This window comes from Physeter macrocephalus, chromosome 7 (assembly GCF_002837175.3).
Source record: "Physeter macrocephalus isolate SW-GA chromosome 7, ASM283717v5, whole genome shotgun sequence".
In the NCBI taxonomy this organism is placed as follows: domain Eukaryota; kingdom Metazoa; phylum Chordata; class Mammalia; order Artiodactyla; family Physeteridae; genus Physeter; species Physeter macrocephalus.
The window spans coordinates 144,202,784-144,220,295 of record NC_041220.1 but is presented as its reverse complement, the minus strand read 5'-3'; the positions used below and the strand labels follow the sequence as shown (position 1 = coordinate 144,220,295).

General features: G+C 42.2%; 1 protein-coding gene across 3 annotated transcripts in view; it reads left to right on the top strand.

The window, feature by feature from the left end:
* Positions 1 to 646: 646 nt before the first annotated feature.
* FAM193A (family with sequence similarity 193 member A) overlaps positions 647 to 17,512 on the top strand; it is a 182,061-nt gene continuing 165,195 nt past the window's right edge. For 2 of the 3 annotated variants that reach the window (XM_007105073.4, XM_028492427.2), the window contains exon 1: positions 2,907 to 3,070. In XM_007105073.4, the coding sequence (XP_007105135.3) occupies positions 3,068 to 3,070 (3 nt within the window). In that variant the 5' untranslated portion in view covers positions 2,907 to 3,067. Of the gene's footprint in view, positions 713 to 2,906; positions 3,071 to 17,512 lie in introns of those variants that run through there. The other variant, XM_028492429.2, reaches the window with a different exon arrangement.

Sequence of the window (17,512 nt, the reverse complement as noted above, 5' to 3'; positions counted from 1 at the left end):
GACCGGGAGTTGGCGCCGGGCGCGCGCGCGTTGCGTTGCGTGCGCGGGTTGGGGGGGCGTTGCCGCCCCGGGCGGCCCGTCGGGTCGGTGGCCCTCCGCCGTGGGGGGGAGGGGGAGGAGGGGGGGGGGGGGGGGGGGGGAGGGCGCCTACACCCCTCCCCCTCCCCGCCGCTCCTTCCCCCTCCCCCGACGTAAACTGGGATCCCTTTCCCCTTGTGTCCGCCATATTGGACTCTAACTCTGGTCAGCGGCGGCGCCGGGCCCGGTGGACTCGCCGTTGCTCCCGCCCAGCGGCCGCCCCGCAATTCCCGCCCGCCCGGCCCTCCCCGCCCGGAGGCGACCCCGCGCAGCGCCCCCCGCCCGCGGCCGGCCGGAGCGCCCCGCCGCTGCCTCAGCCTCCCCGCCTTCCCCGCCCTCCGCCGCCGCCCGCGGCCCCGCGCCCGCTCCGCGCCCTCCCCGCCCGCCCTCCCGCCCGCCCGCCATGAGCCCGGCCGACGCCAAGCGCGGGGCCAAGCGCCGGAAGAACAAGCGGGGCGGCGGCGGCGGCGGCTCGGGCGGTGGCAACGGCGGCGCGGGCGGCGGCAAGGCCGGCCCGGCGGCGGCGCTGCGCGGCTCCCAGGCCACGGGCCTGGCAGCTCCGGGCGGCGCGGCGGCGGCCAACGGGCCCCTCGGCGCGGGCGCGGGCGGCGCCGCCCCCGGAGGCTACTTCGAGGTAAGCGGCGGTGGGGCGGGGGCGGGCGCGGGGCGGGGGCCACGGGCGGCTGGCGCCCTGACAGCCTCCTGCGGGGCCGGCGGGGACCGCGGGCCGGGGTGGGAGGCGCCGCCGACCCGCGCCCCGAGCCTCGGGCCGGGCTGCAGCGCGCCAGGTGCCGCATCTCCCGGGAGCGCGGCGCCGCCTGCCCACCTGCACGGCGCTGTCACGGATCCGGACTAGTGCCGTGTCGCCTCGCGCCGAGGTCGTCCTTGAGGTTACTCGGGTGCAATTCCAGAATAATTGTGAGTCAGGTGACGAGCGGGGCTTCCCTCGCGGTGCCCACCTCCTCCACGCCTGGCGAATGATCATCGGGAAGTGCCTCCCAGAAGTTTTCTTGTTCTTCTCCCAAACGGTCATTTGAAAGATACCTGACAGTCTTCGGAGGTGGCGGCCCTGGCTCTTCACCTCTGCTTTTAAAAAGTTTTTAGAGGTAATTGGTGGTCTGGTTACTCAGGTATATATTTAGGGTTTGAACTTAAGGAATTTGAGTAGTAATTTTTTCTGTTTTGCTTTTGAAGGCAGCTAGCATACACTGCCTCTGTCAGTTGTGGATTGCTGCCACTTTTATTCCGCTCTTGGTCACAACACTTTACAAGACACAGTAGTGGTACGTGGGTATGCAGTTGGCAGTCATTTCCACTCATTCATTTGTCTCCTGAAAGATAATGGGTTTTTTCAAAAGTTATGTTGTTAGGACTGTTAAATTAAGTTGTTTAAAAGACATTTGCAACAGTAACAACAAAAGCCTCATCAGGAGTATTTATTTGTGTGCCAAATTCCGAGACAGAAATTGTTTTATGCGGGATTCTAAATGTTGTGTTGGAAACGATATGTAGTGAGAGCAGATAAGAAATCATTGCATATGGCATGGCTCTCTGATGCTTACACTATTATACGAATACGCAGTGTTCTCTGCAGTTGGAGCTTCCTTTAGATTATGTTGTCAGATTTGTTTTGGGTGCTGGGTTGTAGCCCTGGAGGTTGCCATTTTCCAGTACACTGGAGAGCGAAACAGGTGTAGTTCTTGGGATCCAGGGTGAGGCTTATGTGTTTGCATCGACGGAGTGTAAATTAAGGGCAGTGCTTGTTGCTGCTGGGGAGGGGAGGCTGGGAGGTCTGCCTAAACAAATGCTTTACAGAAGTGTTTCTAATATTGGCTGTAGTTGGGTATAAAATACACCCATTTTTATTGACTTAATAAAAATTCTTATACTAGCCTTTAATACCATTATTTCAGGTTTAATAATTCTCCATCACTTTGCAATATTTGGCTAAAATAACCGTTCGGTTATTCTTCTTTTTTCTAATTTTTTTTCATAATTCCTTTTATTTATTTAATTTTGGCTGTGTTGGGTCTTCGTTGCTGTGTGCAGGCTTTCTCTGGTTGCTGAGAGCGGGGGCTACTCTTCGTTGCAGTGCGTGGGCTTCTCACTGCGGTGGCTTCTCTCGTTGTGGAGCACGGGCTCTAGGTGCGCGGGCTTCAGTAGTTGCGGCACACGGGCTCAGTAGTTGTGGCTCATGGGCTCTAGAGCACAGGCTCAGTAGTTGTGGCTTGCGGGCTCTAGAGCACAGGCTCAGTAGTTGTGGCTTGCGGGCTCTAGAGCACAGGCTCAGTAGTTGTGGCTTGCGGGCTCTAGAGCACAGGCTCAGTAGTTGTGGCGCACGGGCTGAGTTGCTCCGCGGCATGTGAGATCTTCCCGGACCAGGGCTCGAACCCGTGTCCCCTGCATTGGCAGGCGGATTCTCAACCACTGTGCCACCAGGGAAGACCTCAGTTATTATTCTAATCACACTTTTGAACTCACATAACCATACGCCTAGTACTATTTTCGTTTGGCAGTACTGTGTTCTGTTAAACTTATGAATCCAGAGTTTTGACCATGACCCACTATCAACAATAAAATTTACCACACACACACTCACACAGCAGGTTTTACAAAACAATGCTCTGATACTTTTTGATCTTTTCTCTTCCGTTCAATTTCATTAATAAAATGCTGGTTGTATTTTATTAATGAATTATTAATATTATTTTACTTATGTACTGTTGAGTTGTGACCTGAACCTTTAAAAACACTCTCTTTTACTATATTTTAAAGTTTTAAAGCTATGTCTTTAGTTTTAAAATTTCTTCACCAGTGTTTTAATAGTAGTGCATCAAAGATACTCTTTATGGTAGCAGGGTGATGCCAATCACAAAAATTCTTCATGTAATTCTGAAACCTCTGAATTGTTTCCCTACAGATGGTGAGCTTTTGGGGACAGCTTATCTAGGGCAGAACAGGCACCCAAGACAGCGTTTGTCAACAAGTAATGGTGAATGGGTACTGGCCCTGCATTTCCCAGAGAGGGCTATGTTTCTTGGGGTGCATGTTTCTATTTCATATTGGGTCACCGGGGCAGAAGGTGTCTAAGAGAAGTAAGAGTGGAAGGACTGTCTTGATTCTCAGGAGGGGTCTTAGGCCCACTGCCCAGTGTGCTGGGCACAGCACTGAGCGTTAGACCCAGGACTGCCCTCATCAGAGGCGGCTTCTGAGGCAAAGAGGGCATTTTTGCATGTAGGTGGCTTCTACAAAGAAATGAGGGCTGTAGGATAAGTAGGAAAACATAACTTAGCTTATAGAGTCTTCGGCCCACAACAAAACTCTGGTGTTCAAAGCTCAGGGGACCCAAACTTGATAGGTTCTGTGCCCTCAGGCACAGCCTCACACGCCCCGGTTTTCTAGGTGGTATGGCTTCCGGCTCTTAGGGTTGTTGGAAGAATTAAACACGTGTGGAGGCTGGAAGGTGCTTACACAGTGCCTAGCGGCACACAGTGCTGTGCATGTGCTTGATGGTCGTTTTCAGGAGGCTGGCCTGGCTTGCTTTATAGGGCTCTGCTGCAGGATGTTATTGATGAAGCTTTCCCACTTGTGAAATGGTGATGTAAAAATGATGACATGCGTCTTGGACAAGTCCCGCTCTAACAGCCTAGTGTGCTGGTCTGCTCTTATGTGACAATAAAGGGTTAGCCCTGAGTAAAAACTTGGTAGGTGAAGGATATCATGAAAATATCTTACTTTTTTGCATTTCTATTTTAAAATGTAATTTTCATAGTGTTCATGATGTATCAAGAAAGAGAGAAGCTTACAAAATAGAAAACAGTGTTTGTGGGAATTTCCTGGCAGTCCAGTGGTTAGGAATCCACGCTTTCACTGCTGAGGGCCCAGGTTCAATCTCTGGTCCGGGAACTAAATCCTGCAAGCCGCATGGCATGGCCAAAAAAGAAAAAGAAAACTAAATCCTGCAGGCGGCATGGCATGGCCGTTTTTGTAAAGTGTCTGTGTGTATATGTATTTGCATAGGAAAGTCTGATAGGGTATACACGTCAAAATATTTCGTGGTGGAAGTTCTGATGGCTTTCTTTTTTCCTTTTTGCACGTGCCTCAAGCTTTAAGACTTTTCTACAATGAACATTACTTATGGACAGAAAGGTGAATGATACTTTTACAACCTGATATTACTAACAATTTTTCTTTTTCAAGTAAAACTGATTTTGGCTCTTCCCACTCTTTAACAGTTAAACATTTAGGTATTTACACAAAATAAAAATATTTATACCATCAGAATTCTGTAGTTGAATCAGTGTACAAAATTAAGTCATACACATATTATTTACCAAAATTTTTGTATTGTGGAAATTGATCCATGTTATTAGCTGTTGGGATATCAAATTACATAAAATTTACACTTGGAGAGCTCAAATGGGAATTTAGGGCTATTTTTGTAACGCTGTTAGAGGTTTGTAAAAGGAAGCTGTTTGGGGTAGGGATCAAAGTACATTTCAAACAGTGATATTACAGTTTTAAAGTCAGAGAAACATGTAGTGTCGGGAGCATTTGTAATAAGGTAAATCCTCTTTCATTGCTGAAAAGATGGCAAGAAGGAGATAATATTATTAATGTTTAAAGGCCACCATACAGTGTATCCTGTGGTCAGATGGTGTGATTATGTATCTTGGGGTATACTGGATGCTCCCTGTGTTGTAGAAATAGCTGCCGTGACGAAATGAGGTTTAGTCATTACTCTGTCTAGTGCACATTTGCCTTGGTGACCTGAGGAAGTAAAGATCTAGAACCTTATGTGATTTAGCTAAGTTTGACAGTGGGTAAAGCTGCAGAGAGCATCTCTGTGGTGCAGTATTCTATGTATGTGTACACCCATGCGACCAGTATTTCACCATACAGAATATAGATAAAGAATATTCCCAGTACCCTAGAATGTGCCTTGTTCCCTTCCTCGTCACCCCTACCACTGTTCTCATGTGTTTTGCCTGTTTTGAATTTCACTTAAAAGTACTCTGTGCTGGTGCTGTTTGGCTCAACGTTATATTTGAGATGCATCCGCGTTGTTGATGTAGCAAGTCATCGTTCTTTTCCATGGCGTGCAGTTTTCCATTGCGTGACTATTCCACAATTTATCCATTCTAATGTTGATGGATATTTGGCTTATTTATTTTATGGCTGGTATGAATCAAGCTGATACGCACATTCCTGTACATGTTTTTGGTGGATAAGAGTGTTCCTTTTTGTTGCGCATATACCCTAAGTGGATTTGCTAGGTACACATGTGGTTTGACTCTAGTAGATACTGCCAGAGAGGTTTTCTAAGGGGTTTTACTGTATGCTAATCAAAAAAATTAACGTGTAGTAAAATATATTTTGTATGTATATATATTGGGCTTGTGGCATGCGGGATCTCAGTTCCCTGACCAGGGATTGAACCTGGGCCACGGTAGTGAAAGCCCGGAATCCTAACCACTAGGCCACCAGGGAACTCCCCCGAATTTATATTTTTTGATGTACAGTTGTTTGGACTTTAACACACGTGTAGATTCACGTACCGCTGTCAGGATACAGAGCAATTTCATTACCCAGAAAGGCTCCCTCCTGCTGTTCCTGTGCAGTCACACTCTTCCCCCACCCCTAAACTCTGGACAGCCACTTACTGTGCTTTTGTCTTCTGGGGAAGTCATATAAATGGAATCATACAGTATGTAACTTTTTTTTTAAGCTTTTTATTTTTGATGTGGACCGTTTTTAAAGTCTTTATTGAATTTGTTACAGTATTGCTTCTGTTTTATGTTTTGGTTTTTTGGCCGCAAGTCATGTGGGATCTTAGCTCCCCGACCAGGGATCAACCGCCACCTGAAGTCTTAACCACTGGACCACCAGGGAAGTCCCTAGTATGTAACTTCCTGAGGCTGGTTCCTTTCACTAAGCTTAGTCACTTTGAGATTCATCTAGGTTGTTGCAGGTATGAGTAGTTTGTTCCTTTCTACTGCCCAGTAGTATTCTGTTGTATGGATGTACCACAGTTATCCATTCTTCCATTGGTGGACATTGGGGTTCCTTTAGTTTTTGATGATAATAAATAGAGCTGCTATAAAACATTTGTGTACAGGTTTTTTGTGTGAAAGTAAATTTTCATTTCTCTAAGGTAGATACCAAGGAGTGGGAGCAGGGTCATGTGGTAACATTATAAGAAACTGCCAAACTATTTTCCAGAGTGGCTGCACCATTTCGACTTCCCACCAGCAATGATGAGAGTTCAGTTGCTCTGCATCCATGCTGACACTTGTTATTGTCAGTAGATATTATTTTAACCATTAATAAATAGGTGTGTAGTGGTGTTGTGGTTTTAATTTACATTTCTCGAGTGCCAATTTTTTTAAAAAATTAATTAATTAATTTTTGGCTGCGTTGGGTCTTCGTTGCTTTGCGCGGGCTTTCTCTAGTTGCGGCAAGCGGGGGCTGCTCTTTGTTGCGGTGAGCGAGCTTCTCATTGCAGTGGCTTCTCGTTGCAGAGCACAGGCTCTAGGTGCGCAGGCTCAGTAGTTGTGGCTCTCGTGCTCTAGAGCGCAGGCTCAGTAGTTGTGGTGCATGGGCTTAGTTGCTTCACGGCATGTGGGATTTTCCTGGACCAGGGATCGCACCGTGTCCCCTGCATTGGCAGGTGGATTCTTAACCACTGCACCACCAGGGAAGTACCTCCCTAGTGACTACTGTTACTGAACACTTTTCATTTGTTTATTTGCCATTCTTGTATACTCTTGGGTGAAGTGTTTATTGAAGACTTTGCTTATTTTTATTTATTTATTTATCTATTTATTTATTTATTTATTTTAGGACTTTGCTTATTTTTAGTTGAGTTGTTTTATTTTCTTAGTTTTGAGTTTTGAGAGTTCTTTATAATTCTGGTTATGAGTCCTATGTCAGATTTGTGATTTGCAAACATTTCCTTTCAGTCTGTAGCTACTTTTTTTTTTTTTTTTTAATATATATATATATTTATTTGTTTGGCTGCACCAGCTCTTAGTTGCGGCATGCATGTGGGATCTAGTTCCCCGACCAGGGATAGAACCCGGGCCCCCTGCATTGGGAGCACAGAGTCCCAACCACTGGGCCACTAGGGAAGTCCCTGTAGCTAGTTTTTATACTTTATTAACTGTTTTTTGGGTTTTTTTTTTTTTTTTTTTTTCAAAGAAAAACAATTAAGTTTTGATGAAGTTCGGCTTCCTAGTTATTTCATTTTTGGGTCATACTTTTTGGTATCATGTCTAAGAACTCTTTCTTTTATAAAACCTCATGTTATAAAGATTTTTCCCCTATATTCTAAAAATGCCATAGTTGTACATTTAGGTCTGTGATTTATTTTGAGTTAATTTTGTATAAGGTATCAGATTTGGGTAGGGGTTCTTTCTTTTTCTCCCCCCATATAGTTGTCAGGTTTGTTCCAAACCCCTTTGTTGAAAGGATACTCTTTGTCCATAGAATTGACTTTTCACTTGTGTCAGAAATCAATTAACTTTGTGTGGGTTATTTCTGGACTGTATTCTGTTCCATTGATCTGTGGGTTTATCCCATTGCCTATGCCACATTGTCTTAATTACTGTGAGTCTTAAAAAATTAACAAGGTGATTCCTCCAACTTAAAAAAAATTGTTTTTGCTATTTAGTCATTTTGTTTTTCCATGCATTTTAGAATCAGCTTGTCTGGGTCTACAAATAATTCTGCTGGGCTTTGATAGGAGTAGCCTTAAATTTGTAGATCAATTTGATGGAGAATTGACATGTTAACTGTGTTGAATCTTCCAGTCTGTGAACATGGTGTGTGTTTCTATTTATTTAATTATCTTTTATTTTTTTTAAAATTGAGATAGAATTTACATATAGCACATCTTTGATTTCTTTCATCAGTGTTTCATAGTTTTCAGCATACATATCCTGTATGTTTTTTAGAGTCATAAATTATTTCATTTTTTTTCAACTTTTGTAAATGGTGTTTTTAAGAATTTCAGTTTCTTTTTATTCATTGCTGGTATATAAAGATGTGATTAATTTTTGTGTTCAACTTCTATCTGTTGGTCTTGCTAAAATCACGTATTCTGAGAGTTTTTTTGTGGATTTATTGAGGTTTTCTGTGTAGGTAATCGTGTCTGTGAATAGTGAATTTTTTTGTTTCCTATTCTGTATGCCTTTTATTTCTTTTTCTTTCTTTATTGCACTGGATAGGGCTTTTAGTACAATTTTCTTGTTTCTGACTTTAGGGGGAAAGCATTCAGTCTTTCACAATAAAGTGTGATGTCTGTTGTAGATTTTTTTGTAGATGCCTATTACTATGTTGAGGAAGTTTCTTTCTATTTCTAGTTTGCTAAGAATTTTGTCAATAGGTGTTAAAATTTGCCAAGTGGTTTTTGAATCTATTGATATAACCGTGTGTTTTTTCTTCTTTAGTCTGTTAATGTGGTAGATCACATTTTTGATTATTGGATATTGAGCCAGCTTTGCATTCCTGGAATAAACCCTGCTTGATCGTGGTATATTACTCGTTTTAAATTAATTGCTGGATTCACTTTACTAATATTTTGTTGAGCATTGTTGCATCTATTTTTTATAAGATATACATAAGTAGTTTCCTTATATTGTCCTTGCCTGGCTTTGGTGTTAGTATAATGCTGGCCTCATAAAGCAAATTAAGAATCATTCCCTTCTATTTTAGTAGTTTGTGCTTTTCAGAGAATTGGTCCATTTCAACTTAGTTGCTGAGTTTACGTGTGCAGAATTGTTGGTAGTGTTCCGTTTATCCTTTTAATGTCTGTGGAGGTCTGTGTCCTCTCTTTGATTCCTGATATTGGCAATTTGTCTTCTCTCTTTTCTGCCAGTCTTGTAGAAGTTCCTCAAGTTTTTAATCTTTTTAAAGAACCAGCTTTTAGTTTTGTTGATTTTTTTCTATTATCTTTCTTTTTTTGATTTTATTATTTAAAAAAAATTTTTTTTAATTTTTATTCTTTACCTTATTTCTTTCTTTGGGTTTATTTTGATTTTTATTTTCTAATTCCTTAAAGTAGAAGCTTAGATTATTGATTTGAGACTATTTTTCTTTCCTAATATACATATTCTCAATATACATATTTCTTTATATATATGTGTGTATATATATATGTATATATACACATGCTATAAACTTCCCTCTTAGCCATAATTTAGCTTCATCCCATAAATTTTGGTATGTTATACTTTCATTTTCATTCAGTTTAAAACATTTTCTAATTTCCCTTGAATCTTTCTGTTTGTTTCACGGGTTATTTAAAAGTATGTTCTTGAATTTCCTGTTATCATGTTACTGTGTTCTAGTCTAGTTCCAGTATGGTCAGAGAACATGCCTTTATGATTTTAATTATTTGAAGAATTTTAAGGTTTTATGGTCTATCTTGGTGAGTATTACTTATGCACTTAAAACATGTATATTCTGCTACTATTATTTTAAAAATTTTATTTATTTATTTTTGGCTACATTGGATCTTCATTGCTGCACGTGGGCTTTCCGTGGTTGCGGTAAGTGGGTGCTACTCTTTATTGCGGTGCGCAGACGTCTCATTGTGGTGGCTTCTCTTGTTGCGGAGCATGGGCTTCAGTAGTTGCAGCTCGCAGGCTTAGTAGTTGTGGCACACAGCCTTAGTTTCTCCATGGCATGTGGGATCTTCCTGGACCAGGGCTCGAACCCGTGTACCCTGAATTGGAAGGCGAATTCTTAACCACTGCGCAGTCAGGGAAGTCCCTATTCTGCTGTTATTGAGTGGAGTGATCTCTCAAGTTGCAGCTAGATTTTTTTGTTTAATGCTATATTCCTTCCTTTTAAAAATTTGTATTGGTGTCTAGTTGATTTACAATGTTGTGTTAGTTTCAGGTGTACAGAAAAGTGAATCAGTTATACATTAATTCTGTATTCTTGATGATTTTTTGTTTACTAATTCTGTCAGTTGCTGAGAGAGAAGTGTTGAAGTCTGGCTAAAATTGTGGATTTCTTCATTTCTCCTTACGGTTTGTTTAGTTTTTGCTTCATGTACTTTGAAGATCTGATGTTTGGTGCATACACATTTATGTTTGTTATGTCTTCTTGGTGACTTGACCCTATTCTTCATTTATGTTCCTCTTATCCCTGGTAGTTTTCTTGGCTCTGAAGACTGCTTTGTCTGATACTAGCATAGCCATTCCAGCTTTCTTTTAATTGGTATTTGCATGGTATATGTTCTTGTGTTCTTTTCCTTTTTACCTACCTATATACTTTTATTTGAAGTGGGTTTCTTTCAGACAGCTGCTTGATTAATTTTCATTAATCATTCATATTCATATTTTCACCTTTACTTGTATTTCATTTACTTAGAATATGCTTATTGAGGCCTTTTTTCCTGGCTTGATTACTAATTGAATATCTATTTGGTGCTAGTGTGGGGTGCTTCTCTGCATTGTATGACTCTCTCTGTTGGACTTTTTTTTGACCCTATAGGCTTTCTGAGTACAGATGGAGACACAAGGTGACTTTATTTTAGAGACTGTATAACCAGAATGAACTGAAATTGAATAATTTGTATTTCATGAGCTTACAAGACTTTTTTTTTTTTTTACAGTTCAAATCAGTGTTAGTTTCTAGGTTATCTTAGAGTAATTCCAGTAATATTTGTGGCATTGAATTATCACACCTCCTGTGGAAATTAACTTTTTCTCATTCATAGAACACAAAGAACATTTTTCTCTTGACTTGAGTACATTATTAGTTACATCTCGAAACTGAATGAGAAGTTAAGGAATTTAACTTCCGATGACCCAGGATTTTTTTAACAACCTTTTTATTTTGGAGTAATTTTAGACTTACAGGAAAGTTTCCAAGTTAGTATAGAGAGTTCTCATAGCCCCTTCAACCAGCTTTCCCTAATGTTGACATCTCCCTTAATCTTTGTATGTTTGTCGAAACTAAGAAATTGGCTTCCCTGGTGGCGCAGTGGTTGCGCGTCCGCCTGCCGATGCAGGGGAACCGGGTTCGCGCCCCGGTATGGGAGGATCCCACATGCCGCGGAGCGGCTGGGCCCGTGAGCCATGGCCTCTGAGCCTGCGCGTCCGGAGCCTGTGCTCCGCAACGGGAGAGGCCACGATAGAGGAAGGCCCGCATACCACAAAAAAAAAAAAAAAAAAAACCTAAGAAATTAAAATTGGTACAATATTGTTAACTACAGACTTTATTTGGGTTTCACTGATTTTTCCACAAATAACCTATTTCTGTTCCTGGATTGAATTCAGGACACCACATTGCATTTAGTGATCTAGAATTTTAATTATTTTTAGCTGCCTTATCTATGAAATGGGAATATTGATTTTTATTTTCCTCAAGAATGTTCTACAAAAGCTAATTAGTACTTACGTTTAAAATATGGTAGTAACATTATATTAACTTTATTTATTTTTAAATTGTATTTATTTTTGGCTCCATTGGGTCTTCGTTGCTGTGCATGGGCTTTCTCTAGTTGTGGTGAGCGGGGGCTACTCCTTGTTGTGGTGCGCGGACTTCTCATTGCGGTGGCTTCTCTTTGTTGCGGAGCACAGGCTCTAGGTGCATGGGCTCAGTAGTTGTGGTTTGCCGGCTCTAGAGCGCAGGCTCAGTGGTTGTGGTGCACGGGCTTAGTTGCTCCACGCATGTGGGATCTTCCCAGACCAGGGCTCGAACCCCTGTCCCCTGCATTGGCAGGCGGATTCTTAACCACTGCGCCACCAGGGAAGCCCCTGTATTTATTTTAAAATTCAGTGAGATCGTTAACTATTTAATAGTTTACTACAAGCTAATTTTTTTTCTCTAGAAGTGCTTGGCTGTTATTCCACTGTGGTGAAAGTAGCCCAGCAAGGGAAACACTCTCTACACGTTCCTGCTGAGAGCTTAGCCCCCTCTTTAGAGATTACTGAAGGGGGTGACCTGTCAGTGCAGGTACATCCCTAGTTGATGCTCAAGACAGCTTAGAGAAGGGAGTTACCAGCCCCTTGCCAAAGCTGTTTGGTTGCCTTGGATAAAGAAATTCCATAAGTGAATTCTTGACTTTCCTTATAATATTGTTGTTGGTTTCTGTTTTCAAAAACATAAAAAGCAGCATCACTTATTAAGTGGCTTAAATTGTAGTTACTATCAATAATCTCTATTTTTATTTTTTTTCTTTTGGCTGTGCCGGGTGGCTTGCAGGATCTCAGTTCCCCGACCAGGGAATGAACCCAGGCCACAGCAGGGAAAGTGCCGAATCCTAACTGCTAGACCACCAGAGAACTCCCCGATATACTCTTTTCCTTTAAAAGAACAGTTGTGTCTCACTTTTAAAAAGAAAAATAGGAAGGTTATATCTGTCAACCAACCATTCCAGTTACATGCTTCTCTACAAACCATGATTTGATGCTCCTTTGTGTGTTTGCACATTTACTGATGCCCGTACCAGTGTTCCAGTTGGAATGCTGGGATTGGCAAATCATAGACTCATAGAACTTTAGAACTGGGCGGGACAACAGCAGAACACACATTTATTGCTGAGACAGTATTTGCTAGCTGAGGGAAGTGAGGCCCAAAGAGTTGACTTTGAACAATTCTTTTAATTGTCCTAGTGAGGGTCCTCTCTTGCACCTTTCAGCTCCTGGTGGCATTTATTACTTATCAGTAGTCACCCAAGATATAAAATCCTCCTGTTATTCTAGTCTTGCTTATTCTCATCCCAGTCTGTACATCTTGGCTGTCTCTAAGTCAGGCTTTGCTACTACTTTCTTCACCTTTTCTACACATAAACCTGCCGCTGGCCTGAGTAGCTGGAAGCCTTCACTTTTCTTTGATGACACCTTCACTTGTTCTTCCTACTGCGCCTTGTCTGCCAGACTCTGCCTGACGGGCAGGTTCTCATCCTTCTTGCTCTTAGCTAGCTTCGTTCTGCCTTGCTCTTCCGCTGCCGCGACCACCTTTGTCTGGCACCATGGTAGCCATGTTGCTCTGCCTGTACGGTGCGGCCTGCATAGCGTGAACGGGCTGTGTCCTCTGTGCCTTTGCTGGTGCTGCTTCTGCGCGATGTTTCTCTCCTTTCGTTGCCCAGTTAACTGCTGTCTCTCCAGGAGGAGGTCATGCGCCGTCCGTCGGTGTGGGAAGTGTTGCCTTCAGCACCCTCGGCCAAGCTGTTGCCTCCCTCTGGGTTCCCTTGGTACCTGTCTTTAGCTTGGCCACAGCCCTGGGTTAGGCTAGATTGCACTCCCTGGGCTATTGGAGTGTTTTCTGTAAACCGTGCTCTGTGGCCTACTCGGTATATAGTGCATACTCAGAAGACGCTGCTCTGGGATCCAGGCCAGCTGATGTGAGCACCTGCCGTTTCTTCCTCTTTCCCTTTTTTCTGAAATGTGTTGTCCTTGTCTTCTAATTTGCAAGAAAGCGTTTGTCCTTTTTTTCAAAGTTAATCCTATACTCCAGAGGTTCTTAACTGATAGATTTGAGTGAGTCTGTTAACACATGGGAACTCAGGGCAAAATTTGTGTGTGAATATATTACCTCAGGGTCTTTTCCAAAGCTCTCTGTCCTTTCTCTCCTGGGTCTTGAATCTGTCCTCCTCTATTGGGTTGTTTTCCATGCAGATTTTGAGTTTACCATTTTCCCTTTCCCCTCAGTCTGTCTCTTGACCGTGCTTAACCATTTTAGGCACACTTCTGTCTGATGCTGTCCTACCCATTGCTGCCAAATCACTTGAAATAATGGATAATAATACTGGTTAATGACACTGGTTAATACTGCTTCTACTTCCTTCATCCTCAACTCCTGTTTTCCTCCCTGATTGAGCTCTTTCATCTACCACTTTAATCAGCCTTCCCAGAGGTCATTAAGTGATCATACTTTAAAAATCCTGTAGTTGTTTTAAAATTCTGATATCCTTTGAGCTTGTTGCATCTGACCTTGATCATACATGCCTTTCTGGAACTCTCTTTTGCCTTTCTTTGTATGGCCGTGTCCTGGTTCTTCTACCACCACACTTAACAGCACTCACCTTGTTACAGGTGAGTCTATGTCCAGTTCTTCCTCTCAAGTTCAGACTTAACACTTGATATTTTTACCATGTGTTGGTAGAGATGTCTGATCATAGTTAGAAACTAACAGGGTTGATTAAGTCTACCATTATGGTTGTGCTTACTAGAATGATGGTGGAGGACTGTGTTCCCCTCATCTGTGTCAAATGAACTCAGCTCGTCCATGTGTGGACTGAACTCTTCTTTCCACATTACAAAGTAGTGCTTAGGTATTACTGGTTTCTTTGCTAGAACATTTTTCCAGAGAAGCGTTTTTCTAAAGATCTCAGGCCAGTTGTATGTGGTTGTACATTGGACACATCTCTCAGGTAAGAAGATTGTGCTAGATAATCTTGACGTTCTTTACAACTTTATGATTCTCTGGTTGTCACTCCTTTGGTCACACACTTTGAGAGACCACACGTTGCCCACTGCAGGGGTCTCTAACGTGTGGTATACGTCAGAGGCTCATGCGGAGTAAGTAAGATGCTCCTTGGTGCTGCAGGAAGAGCATATTAGTCCTTATGTTTTCAAGTAAGACATTACACTTTACAGATATTTAGTATGTGGATCGAGACTGACACCCTCACTTGATCTGTATTTCAGAATCATGAGTCTTGCGTGATTTCTGAGGTATCTTGAGTCAATAGAGGATGTTTGTTCACTTAACAGAGTGTTGACGCCTATGGCAGTTAATGAGTGCTCATTAAGTACATTCATGACTTCTGCTGTCTAGTTTTCATTAAACTGGTCCTCACAAAACAGGCAGTCTTAGAAGAAACCCTGGATTGGAGATACTGCCCATAATGAAAGCATATGAAACAACAAGGAAATTGATGGCAGAGCCACTGCCACTACTTCCTGCACAAACTATTAACCGTGTAATGAGGTTGAGAAAATGATCTCAGCAGAACTAATAATTGACTCCCAAAGATTATTTGAAGTGTGGAGTTATATCCACTTTTATTAATGACTAATCATGTCGAAAGTGGTTATCTTTTTTAAATTTTTATTTATTTCATTTATTTTATTTTTGTCTGCGTTGGGTCTTCATTGCTGCTGTGCGCTGGCTTCCTCTAGTTGTGGTGAGCGGGGGCTACTCTGTCGTGGTGCGCGGGCTTCTCATTGCGGTGGCTTCTCTTGTTGCGGAGCATGGGCTCTAGGCGTGCGGGCTTCAGTAGTTGTGGCGCATGGGCTCAGTAGTTGTGGCTCGTGGGCTCTAGAGCGCAGGCTCAGTGGTTGTGGCGCATGGGCTTAGTTGCTCCGCAGCATGTGGGATCTTCCCGGACCAGGGCTCGAACCCGTGTCCCCTGCATTGGCAGGCAGATTCTTAACCACTGCACCACCAGGGAAGCCCCAAAGTGGTTATCTTGTCTTGAGATTTAGAAAAGGAAAGTGTACAGCAGAATATTTACAAACTAAGCATCCGGAAGAGAAAAAGCACCTATGCATTTTGCAGCAGTGTTTAAAGTCATATAATGTTCCATCTAGTACTTTATAAAATTTCATTAAGCTTAAGGATGAACTTCTTCTGAGGCAACTTACATTTCTATAAGGTTCAGTTGCAGAAGCAACTGCAGCCAGTTTTGCACAGACAGGTATTTAATACGGAGAATCAGGAACATACAACGTTTTGGAAAGGGCTGGTGGAACAGGGTCTCTAGGCTGCACTGCTGAGAATGATTTGCAGAACAGAAGTACCTTACTCAGCCATGGAGCTGGTCAAGCTAATCCACAGCATCTTCTGTACTTGTCTAATACTAACAGACAAAAGGGCCACACGCAGGCACTGGGAAATCCAGCTCTTCCAGCTGGGGGTGAGGGAGTAGGCAGAAGGGCTGAATAATTCCCGGGAAGCAAAATGGCAACAAAATAAACACATTCCTTTGATAGCAAATACTTTTGGGGTATTCACAGAAGATATTGCAGAAGATTTGCAAGAAGTAAATTATTAGAATAAATGATGTGTGGAGGGTTTGCCCTGGGATGATGCAAACACCGTTGTTTCTTAACAGTTTTCAGCTTATGCTTTTTGGTAGATTCAGGTTGAGTACTTTTTGTGTGTGTGAGCTGCTGAATAGCCTAGAGCATATATATTCTGAAATGACTTCTTTAATAAACAGGGTTTTGTGGGAAAACTAGCTATAACCAATGATGGAGCAGCCCCTGTAATTAAAAAAAAACTCTTGGATAGGGTAGGACTGCAGCAAGAGCAGCACACGTGAAAGTTACTCACCACATGATGCATAGAGAAGGTCTTAAAGCAACGAATTGAAGCCAGAAGCACAGAAGGGATCAGCCTGAGACCTTTACAATGTAGTAAATCTTTACAATGTTTATGATGAGATGGGGAGTAACTATGAAAATACTTGGCAAGACACAGAGCTTTGCTGGTTATCTTGTGGCAAAATTGAAAGCATTGCCTATTCTGAGGTGAACTGAGTGTTTTTCTTTTACTTAAGGACAAGTGGTCTAAATTTGCGGACCTTTTCTGTAATGAGCGGCTGTCAGTAGAAAGCTACCTAGCAAATTTAGTATTTTTGAGAAAATAAATACTTAATCTGCTTTCTCAAAGTAAAGGTGACATTTTAACAATGAGTAGAAAATTGCTTTTTGAAAGAAACTCTTGCTTTAGAGAGCATTTTGAAAATGGATGCGTAGAGTTGTCGTTACTTGTTTTGTTTTGCTAAGAATAATGTAAATAGTCATTTTACTGCACCCTTAAACTTGGAAATGAACTTTTAGCCTGTTTGAAAATTTCCTGTTAACACTTAATTTTAACCTTTTTTTTTAAAAATACAAGAATGTCATGCTTCCTGATTCTGTGTAAGAACAAAGAACTCCGATGATTAAGATGGAAATTGACTAGCTGAATTTCAACAAAAATCCTTGTGCAATTGATTGATAGGATTGAAAATTGACTAACATGATTAGTAAATACAGCCAGCAGTGTATTTCTTCCCTTTAGATCTGTGTGTCTATAAAGGAGAAGCACCATTTTCAGTGAAGACTGGCAGTAAAGCTAGCTTTCTAAATAATTGAATTTATAGTGCTCCAGAAATCTGGTTTTAACACAAACATACCAAGATTTAAAAAAATAATAAAGTACATTCAGTCACACTGGTTTTCTTAAAATTTTTTCTCATGAGTTTTTGTGATATAAAATGTTTTCAGTATTAATAAGAAAGACAAGTTTGCAAAACTACAATTTTTTTAATGTTATTGTATGTTTGTATGTTTTGAGTGTATTTTTTATTGCATGTAAATTACATTCATCAACTGAGTCTGAGTGCCTTCTTTGTTTCTGGTAAGAGATGCAGGATGGGGCTTCCCTGGTGGCGCAGTGGTTGAGAGTCCGCCTGCCGATGCAGGGG